At 37.0% G+C, this 17,361-nt stretch overlaps 1 protein-coding gene across 2 annotated transcripts in view; it reads left to right on the top strand.

Annotated features, from left to right (window-relative positions):
- LOC112050427 (GTPase-activating Rap/Ran-GAP domain-like protein 3) overlaps nucleotides 1-17,361 on the top strand; it is a 229,371-nt gene that overhangs the window by 199,740 nt on the left and 12,270 nt on the right. For both annotated transcript variants that reach the window (XM_052881151.1, XM_052881150.1), the window contains 6 exons: nucleotides 1,134-1,265; nucleotides 4,050-4,176; nucleotides 4,805-4,903; nucleotides 5,496-5,599; nucleotides 10,301-10,406; nucleotides 14,544-14,686. In XM_052881151.1, coding sequence (XP_052737111.1) covers nucleotides 1,134-1,265; nucleotides 4,050-4,176; nucleotides 4,805-4,903; nucleotides 5,496-5,599; nucleotides 10,301-10,406; nucleotides 14,544-14,686 — 711 coding nt within the window. The remainder of the gene's footprint in view (nucleotides 1-1,133; nucleotides 1,266-4,049; nucleotides 4,177-4,804; nucleotides 4,904-5,495; nucleotides 5,600-10,300; nucleotides 10,407-14,543; nucleotides 14,687-17,361) is intronic.

A 17,361-nucleotide genomic window follows, 5' to 3' on the forward strand; every position in this document is an offset into this window, starting at 1 on the left:
TGTACATTCACTACTATATTCTATACTCTAGAGACCCAGACTACAGTACTTTAGTAGGAAGGAATGTGTATTTACATTTAGAAGTTTATATTAATATTAATATTTAAAAAATGCAAGACTAATCATGATAGGGGTAGATTTCTTATCACATTAACGATATCATAATATCTTAGTAAGTTATATAATAATCCGCATAAAATTACTGAGAACAGATTTAGCTTTGTACAAACAGACTCTACTTTCATACATGTATATCCATTTTATGCGATATACGAGTATCAATAAAAATTAAATGAGAAAGTTAATTTCTTCTTCTTCTTAAGGTGCCTCTCCGACTAGCGAAGGTTGGCAGTCAGATTCTTGAACTCGTCTCTATCCTTCGCGAGGCGAAATAATTGTGCGGCGCTCGCGATCCCGGTCCACTCTCTGATGTTTCTCAGCCAAGACTTCTTTCTGCGACCAACGCCTCTTCTACCAGCAACCTTTCCCATCAAGATGAGCTGTAGAAGCTCGTATCTCTCGTGTCGTAGCACGTGCCTTAGATACGCGACTTTTCTCGTCTTGACGGTCTGCAAAAGTTCACGCTTCTGATTGACGCGTCGCAGAACTTCGGCATTCGTCACTTTGTGAGTCCAACTGATAGCCAGCATACGTCTAAAAGCCCACATTTCGAACGCTTCTATACGTTTGGCCCATACATCCGTATAGAAGTATGGGCCAGATGTAACAACGCAGGAGTCGAATGCGCAGAGGAATCTTAAGACTGCGATTGCAGAGAACTTTTCTCATTTTGTTAAAAGTACTTCGTGCTATTTCAATGCGAGTCTTAACTTCCTGATCGCTACTCCAGGTTTCATTAAGCCACGTACCCAAATATTTGTATTTGCGCACTCTCTCCACTTTTTGGCCGGCTACGTCGATTTCAAGGTTATCAAAGTTAATTTGTTCCACATTTAAATTTTTTTGCTTAACCTAAACTTTAAAGGCATTACAGCAAGAGATTTCATGTAATAAGTATTGATATATTAAAATCGTCTAGCTCAACTTTTTCTGTACTTATAAATAACGACCTTAAAAAAAGAGCTTTATAAACTTTCTCAATATGTTCAACTCAAAGCATATTATATTCTCAGGGAGCGCATAAAATATACCTGCCAGCGAGCGCGTGGAGCGGCGGCGGAGGTCAGCCACCCAGTCGGCCCACCATCAAACAGATCCTAGCTCAGTTCACAGCTATCGAAAGACTTGACAAAATGCCCAGAGAGGTGAGCACTGTTTTGTTACGTAATAAACTTTTTAACATTAAATTGGAACCGACTTCAAAGACGTATTTCAATATAAAAATTTCAAAATTGGTTAATAAATGAAGAAGTTATGAGGTAACAAACATTATAAATAACATACGCTTCGAATTGAGAACAACAACCTTTTTTTGAAGTCGGTTGAAAATACCATTTCACTCGCGCAGACAATCATCATAATTTCCTGTACCTTATCCCACTTAGGTGGGGTCAGCAAAATATGACAATCTTTTCCATTCACTTCTATAATTCGTCAACTTATCATCTACCCTTTACACATCTACCTTTTACACACATATCCTCTTTCAAACACTACAACCATACGCCCAACATTATCGCTCAGTCCTTTGTAACTCGCACACACAATAATATAGACAATATTGTAATTGTACGGTCCGCGGCATTAAGATTGCTCCTAATGCAGCTTAAGATTAGTTTTAGCTGCACGGTTTTATCTAAACAGTCGAACTGTTCATTTCACTTCTTAGGTAAGCAAAATTTAAAACAGTACAGTGCACAGTTTAACTGATAATCTAATGCCCGATCCACACGGCGGATTTCAATATCCAATCGAAATATCAATTTTATATTATATTAATCAATATTGGATAAAACAGTATAAAACTGAAGGTCTGTAGCCCGCAGAAGGAAAAATTATTGTCATATTTCCGGTATGCGACTTACCTACCCTACATCAGTCAGTCAAGAGCTTTAGAGCTTTACGTCTATGACAGACGATTTAAACATCTTTTCAAGGAGCACCTTGATTGATGGCTATGAAGGCCAATTCGGGAACGACATTTTTTATCGTTTTTATCGCCGTGTCCACAGGAAAGTGAGCTAAAGCTTATGAGCTTATCACCGGCAATTGCCAGTCTACGTGTTGATTAACAGCAGCTTAATGGCTTGGATGAATTATCCTCTCCAAAGATTGAATGCAATGCACATTTTTTAAAGAAATAATATGAAAAACCTTTATTAGGAGTGGGTACAATAACGGTCTAGCGGGCAAGGATCGAACCACGTCCTCTCGGTGATGAGTGTGGCCCCGACCGATGAGCAATTAAAGCTCTCGACTGAACTCGACGCTGCGTCTCTTGAGGCACAATACATAATCTCAGTAATAATGACAATATTATTGAATGTGTGTGGGCTAAGTAAATTTGTTCTAAATTCAAATGTTGTGAGCGGAATGCTAAATTGAAAATATGCCAAAGAAATATGTAATCACGGAGCTAGGCCATAGAATAGTTCATGAACCCAACCCGACCCTGCTCTATTTTGATGCCGATGGTTGTATTTTTGTTGTTTATTTTAATATTTCAAGGTAATAAGAGATACACGATCGTTGATTAAACATATACAAATTAACAACAACGTAACAATTTCAGAACTGTAATAAAAATAAAAAAATACAATCCAAAAAATATAAATTAAGTTGTGGAATCAGTAAAGTAAAATAACATCAACCAATCGCAAAAAAAAATAACTTTGCTATTGTTATAAAATTTTCTCCTGCTGTAGTAATAAACCCTTTTGACATCAATACAAATAAATGTTAGAGATAAGAGAAGTATCTATGTTTAAAATACATTCCATGTTGTGCTGGCGTGCCGGTTTGATAACTTTACGCTCTACGAGGCCGCTACGAGACTGCTACGCGCTACGGTCCAATATTTATTGAATCGTATCAATTTAATACATCCGCCAGTTTATAAAAGAAAATGTTACTCCAGATACACGTTATCGGTATAATAATATCAGGAATGATATTCGATTAAATGATAAAAGTGCTATCACGCAAGTTTTATAACATTATTACGCTCTACGAAGCTGCTACGAACCAATAGAATACGTATTGCGTAGCCATTTATCGAGTTAAAAGGTTCACCGGTTTTCTTACAAGCTATTTTAAGTTAATTAGGTATTTTCCATCATCATTTTTAATTTATAACATATGTAAAAACTATTGGACGCCCGCTACTCGTTTCGTACGAGTGAAATTCAGTTTTTCACAAATCCCGTAGGAACCAAGGATTTTTCGGGATAATAAAGTCTATATGTTGCTTATTAACCTCTTTTATCTTTAAGTGAAAGTCCTATTAAAATCGATGTAGCCGTTCTAAAAAAAGATTAGCCCGGACAACAGACAGACCGACGGACAAACATTTAAAAAAAAGTTTATGATTTAGTTTAGTGTTAACTATAAACACTTGAGAAAACAGTTATTTTGAAAACACAGACAGACACTTCTATTTTATTAATATCTATTTTTGAGTAATCAATTCTTTGCTATACTTATCGAAAGAGAAATAAAAATGTTTATTGTCAAAGTATACAATCGTTCAAAATATAAGTACAAAATGAGCCTTAACTCGAGAACCAATTTTTTATACAAAACAAATCTCCAGTGTCTATATATAATTGCAACGACATACATATATATATATACATCACAATCATAATCAAACAATATTATAAAAGCGAATGTTTGTGTGTAAGTGTGAAAGTGTGTAAGTATGTATGTTTCTCTTTTACGCTGCGGGTACCAGAGCAATTTGGCTAAAATTTTACTCTGGATTAACATATAGGCTACTTACACGGGATTTGTAAAAAACTTAATTCCACGCGGACGAAGTTGCGGACATCCGCTAGTTAATATAAATAGCAATAAGCGTTACATGGCGTATAAAAATTAAATTACCTTCACAATTTCATTTATAACCTAACTCAGGTTTTATATCGTAGATAACGTGTGCAGAATTACAAAAAGATGTTTTGCTGCTCGAAGAACAAGAGGGTTCGGTGAATTTCAAAATAGGCGTTATGATAATGAAGCCTGGCCAGAAGACTGACGACGAAATGCTTTCAAACGGTAAAGTACAGTATTCGATATCAGAAGTACTTATTCATTTTATAAATAAAATAATAGCGGAAAATATGTTACCGTGAGTAAAAACCAGGTTTTACGATTGACTTTAATAATACAGCTATTACTTGAAATGAATGGCATTTTTTTCTAGTAATAGTTATCTACATAAATAGATGACCCGTTGAATGTTATAACAGAGATGATATAATAACAGAGTAACCTGTAAAAGGCTAGTTGACACTTTTTTTTAATGGTCATAAAATGGTTCATTATCGTTCTACTAGATTGAAAAAAAATATCATATTTTTTTGAGACATGATTACATGAAAACTTTAATTTAAAGCCAAAACGCATGACGTCGGTTATAATCGTCTATATTTCAACTGTTTTATGGCGTCATGTTACCAAAAATTATTATTTGCTTTATTTATATCAAGGGACAAAATTAGTATATATATTATATAGCTGGAATTGTATGAAGAGTCCATTAAAAAATCTTTATGCCATTAATCTTTGGTCTCCCACATTCATATTACCTATAAAACATCAAAAGCTGGAATATTTCGGTAGGCAGGTACTCCTGTCCTATTATGCTAAATTTATTTTGATTATATAAAAGGTCATATTTCAGAGAAAGGCAACGATAAATGGGACCGGTTTATTTCGCTTTTGGGGGACAAGATTCGATTAAGGGGCTGGAACCGCTTCCGAGGAGGCCTCGACGTCAAAGGTGAGGCTTTTTGTTCTAAATACAAGACTTTGTAGGTTGGTATTATATTTTGCACTAATTTTGGATTTAAAAGACATCCGACACCCCGCGGTTTCACCCGTGTCGTTCCCGTTTCCGTGAGAATACGGGATAAAAGAATATAGCCTATAACACTTACAAATAACGCGGCATTCTAGTAGTCAAAAAAATTCCAAGTCGGTTTAGTAGATCTAGAGATTACCCCTAAAATTTACTTTTTTATAATATCAGTATAGCTACACAAAGACATGCAATTTTAAAATGGAAGGGGTAAATATGTATGAATTTTTAGTCTATTTAATTCAAGTTAATGTGTTTTTAGTGGTTGTAATTCAAACGGATCTTGAAGCTTGTTTTAGGCTTTCTTAAATAAAAATCAGTCATGAGAAAAATATAGTAATCCTCATAAATTACTGTTTTAATCATGGAGTACATTATGTTCTTATATGCATCTATAGGAAAATTCATGTATTTAAAAATATGGTTTATTTGGTGTTTTCCTAAAAAAACCAAGCCCAGCCATAAACGAAATTAGTGGTGAAGTATGGAAAATTTGCATATTTAGTACTTTCAGGTGACATGACAGGCAGCCATTCGATTTACACAATGCACCAAGGTCACGAAATAATGTTCCACGTCTCAACCATGTTGCCGTTTTCAAAGGACAACAAACAACAGGTAAGTTTCAAATTGTTCAACCGTGATATTATACTGAAGACGGTCCTATCTTTATTATAATGGCACTCGGAGAGCGTGCCAAGAGCCCTTCGAAATTACGACAATATTCGAATTGAGGAACAAATTCAGTATAAACTTTATTGTCTATCAATTAGTAGGTATATTTACTAATCGCCGTGATAGCCCAGTGGATTCTACTGCCTCCGATTCCGAAGGGTGTAAGTCCGATTCTGGTCAGGGTGTGCACTTCCAACTTTTCAGTTACGTGCATTTTAAGAAATTAAATATCACGTCTCTTAAACGGTGAAAAAAAAACATCAAGAGGAAACCTGCGTGTGTGAGGTCTGCCGCCTTCAAAGTAATGAAAAGGTAGTATGATGTTATTTTTTGCTTTGTAGTTTATTTTTGTGATTTTGAAGACGGTTGGATTTTTTTCTTAAAAAGATTTTATTTGGCCCAAAACCTTGACATTCCGAAGGTATATTGGAGTATATTTTTTGTAAATATTTTTGTTTGAACTTTAATTTAATATTTATTTATTTTTCTTTATTCCAACGAGATATTGACTCTGCAATATTTAATTGCACAGTCTCATTTAACAATGTGTTAAAAAGTGAGGAACTTCGCGAGGGACTGGGTAAAGTTGCCACTTGAATTCGTTAATTTTGAGTGGAGAATTGTAAAATAAGTCAATAATTTTTTTTATCAACGTTTTTATTTGAACCACAAAGTTTTGATTGCCTGAGGGTTTAAGATTCTAATTGAAGGTAAACATCATATTAATTGCCTCAAACAATTTTAAGAAATTTCATTTTGTCCAAATCTTCCACTGTTTTCCTTTCTAAATATAACTTCATAAACATTTTTTTGTTAAATTGAGCGTGAACTTCTAAGAAACCCAACTCTCATCCCGTACCATTTAGGTTATTCGCCCACTTTGTGAATGACAAGGCAAGCTTTGTCTGGGGGAATCATGTTTGTATAGAATGTTCTCGAAAAAATTCACCTTTCACATCTAAATGTTTGACATTACATTATTGTAGACTTGCCTTATTCCTACGCACTTTTCTTGATATCATCATTATCAACCCATATTCGACTCACTGCTGAGTTCGAGTCTCCTTTTAAAATGAGAGGGGTTAGGCCAATAGTCCACCACGCTGGCCCAATCTGGATTGGTAGACTTCACATACGCAGAGAATTATGAAAATTCTCTGGTATGCAGTTTTCCTCACGATGTTTTTCCTTCACAGTTTTGAGACACGTAATATTCAATTTCTTAAAATGCACACAACCGAAAAAGTTGGAGGTGCATGCCCATGCCCCAGACCGGATTCGAACCCACACCACATTTGTTTTAGTTGTAACTATTACTACACCGATTATTATTATATCTTTTATACAAGTCATTAATTTTCATTAAAGTCACAAAATATTTTATACACAATGCACTGAGTAAAAATAGGTGCAGTGACGTCTTGTTTGTTTTGTTAAGTTAATAATTATTATTGCAATAGTAAAGGGAATTTGAGTCGTGATAGCCCAGTGGATATGACCTCTGCCTCCGATTCCGGAGGGTGTGGGTTCGAATCCGGTACGGGGCATGCACCTCCAACTTTTCAGTTGTGTGCATTTTAAGAAATTAAATATCACGTGTGTCAAACGGTGAAGGAAAACATCGTGAGGAAACCTGCGTACCAGAAAATTTCTTAATTCTCTGCGTGTGTGAAGTCTGCCAATCCGCATTGGACCAGCGTGGTGGACTATTGGCCTAGCCCCTCTCATTCTGAGAGGAGACTCGAGCTCAGCAGTGAGCCGTATATGGGTTGATAACGTAAAGGGAATTTCCGTGAAATTCCAATTATAGTTAAGGTTATGTAGGGCTACTGTTAATTGCGGCCAGAGGTTCTTAGAATTTCAATTTCAGTAGTATCACTATCAAGGCAAGGTAATTATAGACTTATAGAGACTGATTAAACTTACGTAATAATATATTATAAGGTTTCGTTTAGTGTTTATGTACTGGATTATGGAAACTTATACTACATACCTATGCTTTATTTTAATTAACTTCGAATAGTGCGTGTTGCCAGTGATGACCTATGGTTCCGAGTTTTGGTCGCTAACTATGGGCCTAGTAAGAAGGCTCAGAGTCATACAGCGGGCGATGGAACGAGTTATGTTAGGAGTATCTCTACGTGATCGAATCAGAAATGAGGAGATCCGCAGAAGAACCAAAGTCACCGACATAGCTTATCGAGTTGCGAAGCTGGCAATGGGTGGGGCACATAGTTCGAAGAGCCGATAGACGTTGGGGTCCCAAAGTGCTGGAATGGTGACCCCGCACTAGTAAGCGCAGTGTTGATCGACCCCCCACCAGGTGGACTGACGACATCTAGCGAGTCGCAGGGATTCGCTGGATGCAGGTGGCTCAGTTACGTGATGTTTGGATGTCCTGCAGTGGACGTCCATCGGCTGATATGATGATGATTTTCATTAATTACTTACCTAATACAATAATAGTAAAGCCGAAAAGGGGATTTTTGCTCGAGCGCTGCAAATTTACATTAGGGACACCTTGCACGTTGTTCAGTGCCTCCACCAAATATGAGCCATTAATTTTGGTGGGTACGTTTAGGGCAACCTAAAAAAACTACTTCAGAAATACTCAACCAGCACGTCATATAAGGTAGGTGAATTGATAGCTAAAGGGTATGCAATTCGAAAATCTGAAGAATTGAGGGAGGGTTATAAAGTTACAAAATAAAACCCTTATATTAAATATTATTATATTAAGTATTTTTGTTATTTTTTTACTTATTTTGAATGAAACAATCTCATGTTTTCTGATGATTTCTGTAAGCCAAAATAATAAAAACTTTAAAGTCTGCAGTTTTTTAACCGTTTATTCTTTCTATAGATTATAATATCTTTCTATAGGTTAATAAGCTCGTAATCTACCAAATCTAATCAATTCCCATGACGCTTTAAGTAAAATAAAAAAGACTTTGGATTATTACATTTTATTTACTTTTATGGCAAAATAGTTTAACTTTACCTGCTTAGCATATTGGAACGAATAGGTACCACAATTAAACGCGTGAACCATTTGCATAAACTAATTTGTGAGATTGCTTTAGACCCGTAGCTGTTCCATAATGGATTGTATGTTAATACCGGTTACAATGAGATCGGATTTAAAACTCTTGATAAGATAAAAAGCTACGCTCGATTTCAGTTTCAGATAATAATGTAAATAAGATTAAGACGTAGTACAAATCAGATACATTTTGTTTATAAGTAACATCACTAATATAATAAAGGCTTCGTCGTCATCAACCCATATTCGGCTCACTGCTGAGCTCGAGTCTTCTCTCAGAACGAGAGGGGTTAGGCCAATAGTCCACCACGCTGGCCCAAAGTGGATTGGTAAACTTCACACACGCAGAGAATCAAGATAATTCTCTGGTATGCAGGTTTCCTTCCGATGTTTTCCTTCACCGTATTTAATTTCTTAAAATGCACACAACTGAAAAGTTGTTGTTGGAATCGGAGGCAGAGGTCATATCCACTGGGCTATCACGTGCTTAATATAGGCTTAAGTGTGTGTAAGTGTGTGTGTTTGTTCCTCTTTTCCGCTGCGGCTACTGAAGGGCTCTGGCTGAGATTTGGAATGGAAATAGATTTTATATACTCTTATTATTTATATACTCTCTTCAGTAGCCATAGGTATTGACCAGGACCTATGGCTTAACGTGCTCTGCGAACCATGGGGTGTTATACTACCAATTCCGAACTGAGAATTTTTACCGAAAATTTCAAAATTATCTAAAGCCCGACCTGGGATACCAACCCAAGACCCTGAAATTCGAAGCCGCACAACCTAAACACGAGACCGACGAAGCAGTTAAAACATACGAATAATAAGCCAAAATACATGAGCCAATAGTGCTAACTAAAACATAGGTACGAGTAGATACATCTCGTAATTCTCTTGATGATACTTGTTGTGAGGCAACATATTGTATTGAAACAGACAACAACAATGTCTGTTGATATTTTCCCAGTGTTGTTTATGAGCACACTAACATTTACGTTTTGTACTACAACTACGTGTAATATAACTAGATGACCTAGTGCTATAGAAACATCTAAAATGGCCGAAGTGCCAATTTTCTTACAAAGTTGTCAGTTTCGATAATCGAGATTTTATGGTTAAAACTTTAGTATTTGTCCACATTTTTTCTAAAGTGTCTAATCTATCTATGAGTATATATTCAAACAATTATTGTTTTTCAGTTATAGCAAGGTTTACGCATAGCAATTCGTTTTTATATAAAAAAGTAAAATAATACTCCATTTAAAAACACACACGGCTCTATCTCTATTGAATATTCTAAAATAACATACTATTAACAATTATTTACACTAACTAAAACAATATTTATAAATATTTAACTAAATTAACTGCCTAAACCTATAAAAAAATAAAAAAGGAAATATAAAATTATATATAATGACGTCGTATAACAATATCTAAATCACAATATCTATATATTTTCGTCGACCTCTCTAGTGAAATTGGTAGTGCTGAGGTTGTCAAAGAGGTTCTGGGTTCAATTATAGTTTTCTACTTTTTAGTTTCGTGGGTAAGTTTATGTTTTTGAATTCTGTTTTTTTTAAATTTTGACTTTGTTGCAGCTGGAGAGGAAACGGCATATTGGCAATGATATAGTGAACATTGTGTTCACTGAAGACTCCACACACAACACTTTCAACCCGCAGTGCGTCAAGAGCCACTTTACTCGTATCCTTTTAACATTTCAATGTTTTCGTAAATAAGAATCAAAGTTAGCGGAAGCATCGGACATCTGTTTTGATCGATTTCATGATACTCGTATACTTGTATTAACATATTCCTTAAATCTTCTAAAAATCTGTAAAATATATTTTGGTTAGAGCAATTTTTAAGATGTAGTTATAGTTTTTTAAGATGATGATTTACTAAAGCTTACAAAGCAAAGCTAATATATATATACTTCACCGTCAAAGCTAATTCATTTCAGTGTGCCTATTGGGAGTTTTCAATATTTTTATACTGTTCCTATCACGTTAACGTGAACGCGAATTTATATGGAATTGAAACAGTTGTGCAGTAACGCCACTAGATGGCGCTGTTCCAATTCCTTACAAATTCGCGTTTACGTTAACGCGATAGTAACAGTATCAAACTGCCAATAGGCCCTCAGCGAACAACTTTGACAAACGTTTAGAATTATTTTATTTTATTTTATTTTATTTATTTGTGTCGATAATTTGTGTTGCAATCTGATATTCGACCCGAATCCGATAATACTTTAAAATGAAGAATTTTAATTAGCAAAATATCAATAAAGTATGTATTTTGGAAATCTTCTGAAAATCTGTGAAATGTATTCTTGAGTGTTTTTAGACGGCTTCTATGGCGCAGTATGCACGGTGGATTTACAAGACGGAGACGGTCGATTGAGGTTTTCTTAATTAGTTCAGATCTGACAGAGGTCTTGGGTTCGATCCCCGACTGAGCCAATTGAGGTTTTCTTAATTGGTTCAGGTCTGGCTGGTGGAAGGCTTCGGCCGTAGCTAATTACAACCCTATCGGCAAAGACGTACCGCCTAGTAATTTAACGTTCCGGTACGATGTCGTGTAGAAACCAAAAGGGATATGGATATCCATCCGCTTTCTATCCGTATATATTCCGCTTACATCTTAGATAGCATCATCACTTACTCAGGTGAGATTGTAGTCAAGGGCTAACTTGTAAAGAATAAAAAAAAATTAAGATGTACGAGTAGTAGAAGTACCTAGTTGTTGATTGCTCATTAAAGCCTCCAAATGAAAAGCTTTAAAAGCTACTTTACCATAGCCACAACAGGGGTTCTTTCCTGACCGAACAACTCTGAAATAGGATTACAAGTTGTACGTACTTATAAAATATTAATGAAGACGGGATTCATTTCGAAAACGACTGGGAAAAATTCTTTACGCGTATTTAAAGTCATTCTAACTATCCCAAGGTGCTGGAATGGAGACCCCGCACTGATAAAGTAAGCGCAGTCTTGGTGGACCCCCAACCAGGTGGACTGACAACCAGCGCCGGCCCGAAGTAAATTTTAGATCCTATTATGGCGCCTCTCCTGTTTGCTCCTAATAATAATTATATACCTATATCAATTGTGAGTGCAAAGTACGTATGGATCATGAATATCTCGACCATACTCAGGAGTGACCTACGTTCTTTACCATTTAGGCGCCCTTTAGGATTTGGCGCCTGGAGCGACAGCTCCGTTCGCCGTGTGGGCGAGCCGGCCCTGCTGACGACATCAAGCGAATCGCAGGGATTCGCTGGATGCAGGCGACTCAGGAGCGTGATGTTTGGAAGTCCTTACAAACGTCCTATGTCCTGCAGTGGACGACCATTATCAATAATTTCAAAATTCACTTTCACAGCTACGACATAAGATGAAAACTTAAGTAATGCAACGTGATATTTCATAAAGCGAGACTTCATTTTATTACAATATTCCGCGCGCAATAAAGACGTCGATATTTTATCAAAGTTCTACAAAGCTCGTTGCTTATTGCGAATCGGAATTCAAGGCACGTGTATGACTATGTTTAGAAAATTGTACAGTATAACAAGTCGTGTGTAACTTTATAAGGTTCTTACGCAAGTTAGCGTTTGACTGCGCCGCTGTTGTGAAACGACGATGCAATATAAAGCAAAAGACATGAGAATTATCGTCTTGCGTTAACATTAAGTGCTGGCTCAAGCAACTTTTTAACCGACTTCAAAAAGGAGGAGGTTCTCAATTCGGTCGGTATTTTTTTTTTTTGTCATTTTTATTTAATTTGAGACGGAAGTTTATATACGATACTATTTTCCGTGAAAATCTCGTCCGCCATGTGCTTTTGCTGTTTAGCATCGCTGTAGATATTCAAATGATGGTACGCAGCGGCGTACACTTCATAGATGCACAGTGTACTGCCTACCCGATCAAGATATTTTATGGAATAAGAAATTTTCTATTTTTTAAAGAATATTTGCCCTTATTTTTTAAATATGACCAATATTCCCATTCCCCTCCAACTAGTCCGGAAATACTATTGGGAGTGAGTACGATAATAGACCAACGGGGCGGGGATGGAACCACCTCCCCTCAGTGATAAGTCCGACCGTTCTTTCCGTTGAGCTATTGAGGCTCTTAAATTATAATTTCGTAAAATTTGTACATAACACGTTGAGCACGTCACTGATGGTAGGTACATGAAGTGGTACTTCATTGGAATAAACAAAATCAATTTTTGTTGTAAATCCTTACGTTTTGAATCCTTCACCGAGCTACATAATTGCCTGGTTGTCCATTTTACGAGCCGACGGGCTATCTTCTTTTCCAATCACGAAGATATTTAATTGTCTTGAATAGTCAAAATCTTAATATAACTCTTAAAATACTTTTTTCTTTTTTTTTTATTCTTTAGAAGTTAGCCCTTGACTACAATCATGATGATGCAATATAAAATGGAAGCGGGCTAACTTGTTAGGAGGAGGATAAAAATCCACACCCCTTTCGGTTTCTACACGACATCGTACCGGAACACTAACTCGCTTGGCGGTACGTCTTTATCAGTAGGGTGGTAACTAGCCACAGTCGAAGCCTCCCACCAGCCAGACCTGGACCAATTAAGAAAACTTCAATGGGCCCAGCCGGTGATCGAACCCAGGACCTCCGTCTAGTAAATCCACCGCGCATACCACTGCGCCACGATAGATATATTACTTAAACCAATTTTAATCAAATTTTCACATTGTGTGCAGTTTGACCCGACCTCAAAGATGGGATAGCTTACTTCTCAATTTATAGTCGCAGCTAGGGGTAGAGTAAAATTAGGGTAAGGAAGAAGTGTACATAAGTCAAAGCGAAGCTTGACCGGGTCCGCTAGTCTTATAAAATGAAGTATTTCCTCAAAAGCCAATATCTGTTTACTTATGATAACAATACAATAGAGGTTCAGAACGAAAGCTATGTCGCACGGCATTCGATATCGCTATAAACTATTGAATATTTCATTATAAAGTTCTTCTTCGCTACTGGTATTTATTGCGAATCGAGTTTGCACTGCACGTGTTCATAGCCGGTACAAATAAATTATTGAATACGAACATGTTAGTATGCAACGTTCGTAGGTGCTGCCCTTTGCGTCAATACTCAATAGCCAATTTGAGAGCTCTTTCATATGCCGGTGGCCGGAGTATTGTTGAGATTTTAAGTTAGTTTGCATTTGAACTCGAACCGCTGTAGTTACGGGAAATGGAAAAATTTAAAAACTCAGAGCTTCATGCAATTGTTGGCAACAGCATACTCTTTTTAAATACATTATTAGAAAAAGAAGAGTGGTGAATTGAGTGGTTTGTTTATAGTGAAGGAGTGGTTTGTTATAAAACATAGCGACATTGCTTATTGGACCTTGAAAGAAAAAACATCACCCTCTTTCTGAGGTAACGCGGTAGTAGTTACTTACTATTTGTGTGTTTATACAATAATGAAAAATAGAATACAGATATTAAATATATATTGTCCTGCATCTTGGAGTGCCCACAAATATACAACTCACAGGATATACAATATATCTGCTCGAAAATCGTCTATCGGGGTAGTCAGACAGTTGTGTATCAACCATCGCTTATGCCTAGTTCGGACCACTTTAGTATTTATTTACTTACTTTTGGATTAGGCATTACTCGTAGATAGGACCATAGAATAGTATTCTAATACTGAAAAGACGTCCTTAAAACTACTTTGAAAAACATTGGTAATTTTCGTGGTGTACAAATACTGTAATTATTATATGTATACTATTTATCTTTGAAATAGCTTAACAATTTCCTTATAAGCAAACCAGACATATTCGCAGTAGTGTCAGAGGTGGAGGGCGAAGGTTACAGATTGAGTGTGTACACAGACGATACTGTACCACCGTTCGGTCCATCGCTGCCATGTCCTCCGATCTTCAGCGACCCGCAGCTGTTCAGAGAATTCCTACTTGTAAGTGATTTTCTTTTATATTGGACTAAGAACCTGCGACAGTCAAATATACCTGATGAATGAATTGAATATACCTGATGATGACCATTTTATGAAGGCAAATACTTTGACAGCATGTACTTCTAAGTTGTAGTTCTACGATAGGTAAGTACTGTAGACGCAGTTTCAGTCTATGGTTGCTTTGGGAGCTAGCGGGTAACAAAAGTATGTAACTACCTACATATTTCACACCATAAATTCCGCATAGCATGATGTATATTTTATTTATATTTTATTTAAGACTACTAAAAATCATGTACACAGTAGCTAGACCATTTGCTTGGTAGAAACCATTTGACGAACACTTAAAACTATGATAAATTATTATTTACCTCATAATACAGAAGCTGACAGGCTGATCAGTCGCGATAGCCCAGTGGATAAAACCTCTGCCTGCGATTCAGAGGGCGTAGTTTTTAAATCCGGTCCGGGGCATACACCAACTTTTCAGTTAAGTTTTAAGAAATTAAACATCACGTGTCTCAATCGGTGAAGGAAAAAACATCGTGAGGAAACCTGCATACCTGCGAATTTTCTTTATATTTTTACGTGTGTGAAGTCAGCCAATCCGCATTAGTGGTGGATTAGCCTAAAACCTCACATTCTGAAAAGATATTTGTGCTCAACAGTGAGCCGAATGTGGGTTGGTAATGATAATAAAAGCTGGTTTTAGTTATGTTACTCGGATAGGCATTCATAGATGATGACTTAGACTCTCCATCTACTAAACTTACGTACCTACACACAAAGAATGTAGGCAGACCAAATACAGTGACGTACGTATTTCGAACCATCACAATATAGTGTATCTGCTTCAATTAACTTGGCAAAGCGTTTCAATTTGTAACGAACGAAAAATAGAACTTGCTTTTTTAACGAACTACTGCGAGGCAAGGCAAGGGTATAACAATGTTGGTTTGTATTTCTAGATGCTCTACCGTAGTAACGTTCCCTTTTCACAGATTTTTACAGCTATTTATATTTATCTATATAATATAAAAATGAAACTTTTGAAATAGTTTGTGGTCGTACAAGCAGTCCGAAGTTTGCTCTGTCAAGTGCAAGTGTCGAGCGTGCCAACCTTAGTTGTAACGCATTATGGTACCAAGCAGTTTACCCTCTCTTTAGAAGTTATCATTTCAACAATCCGTAACTCCTACTGTAAGTGTTGTATAGCGAATTTTGAATATCGTATACCTACGTGGGCATAACAAGTTCAAGGAAAGCTATATGAGAACTTTACCGAGCTTCCAAGTGACGAACGAACGTCCTGATATCTGTTGGCGTGAAATTCAGTTTTTCACAAATTCATGCCTTGGATTTTTTCAGAATGTACGTACGTAGCCTTTTTTTGCTCCAATGAATGAATTTTGTTACTTTTCATCTAAATCGATTCAGCGATTAAGCCGTGAAAAGGTACAAGACAGACGGAGTTTCGCATTTTATTTATTAGTAGATATGTATTTTGACACAGTGTCACTTAATATAATGTTAATCCGTTAATCCGTTTTTAATGACTTTTGGTTACCTTTTTATTAACAATGCTTAATAGAGCTCTATTAGAATAAGTACTACTTACAAGTTCATTAGTAAAACAAAGACCTCATTTTCAAGTAAGTCATTTGTAAAGCCGATGACTTTTGAGCAATAGTCGCGCCTCGCGACGTAGACTGCGGCGCCCCGCAACCTCCATCGACGATTTAAAGACAGAATTTAGCAAGCGACATGAACTACTCGTAACTTTACAGGAGAGCAGTTAAATCTTTCTTTTTTCATATAAGTCATATTCAAGTTCATATAGTACGGTGTTCATTAAGTCATCAACCCATATTCGGCTCACTGCTGAGCTCGAGTCTCCTCTCAGAATGAGAGGGGTTAGGCCAATAGTCCACCACGCTGGCCCAATGCGGATTGGCAGACTTCACACACGCAGAGAATGAATATAATTCTCTGGTATGCAGGTTTCCTCACGATGTTTTCCTTCACCGATTGAGACACGTGATATTAAATTTCTTAAAATGCACACAACTGAAAAGTTGGAGGTGCATGCCCTGAACCGGATTCGAACCCACACCCTCCGGAATCGGAGGCAGAGGTCATATCCACTGGGCTATCACTGCTCTGTTCATTAAGTACTGAGAATGATTAAGATGCAGTTTTCTTTTACTAAATCTAATATATAAAATTCTCGTGTCGCGGTGTTCGAGCTTGAACTCCTCCGAAACGGCTCGACCGATTTTGATGAAATTTTTTGTGCATATTCAGTAGGTCTGAGAATCGGCCAACATCTATTTTTCAAACCCCTAAATCCTAGGATAGGGTAGTGGTAGGGTAGGGGTATGGTATAGGGATAGGGTAGAGGTAGGGTAGCGGTAGGGTAGGGGTAGGGTAGGGGTAGGGTAGGGGTAGGGTAGGGGTAGGGTAGGGTAGTGGTAGGGTAGGTTTATGGTATAGGGATAGGGTAGGGGTAGGGTAGTGGTAGGGTAGTTGTAGGGTAGGGTAGGGTAGGGGTAGAGTAGAGGTAGGGTAGGGTTAGGGTAGGGGTAGGGGTAGGAGTATGGTAGTGTAAGGTAGGGATAGGGAAGAAGTGCAAATAAATAAATTAATAAGTCAAAGCGAAGCTTGAGCGAGTCCGC

Source organism: Bicyclus anynana, chromosome 4 (assembly GCF_947172395.1).
Source record: "Bicyclus anynana chromosome 4, ilBicAnyn1.1, whole genome shotgun sequence".
Taxonomy (NCBI): Eukaryota; Metazoa; Arthropoda; class Insecta; order Lepidoptera; family Nymphalidae; genus Bicyclus; species Bicyclus anynana.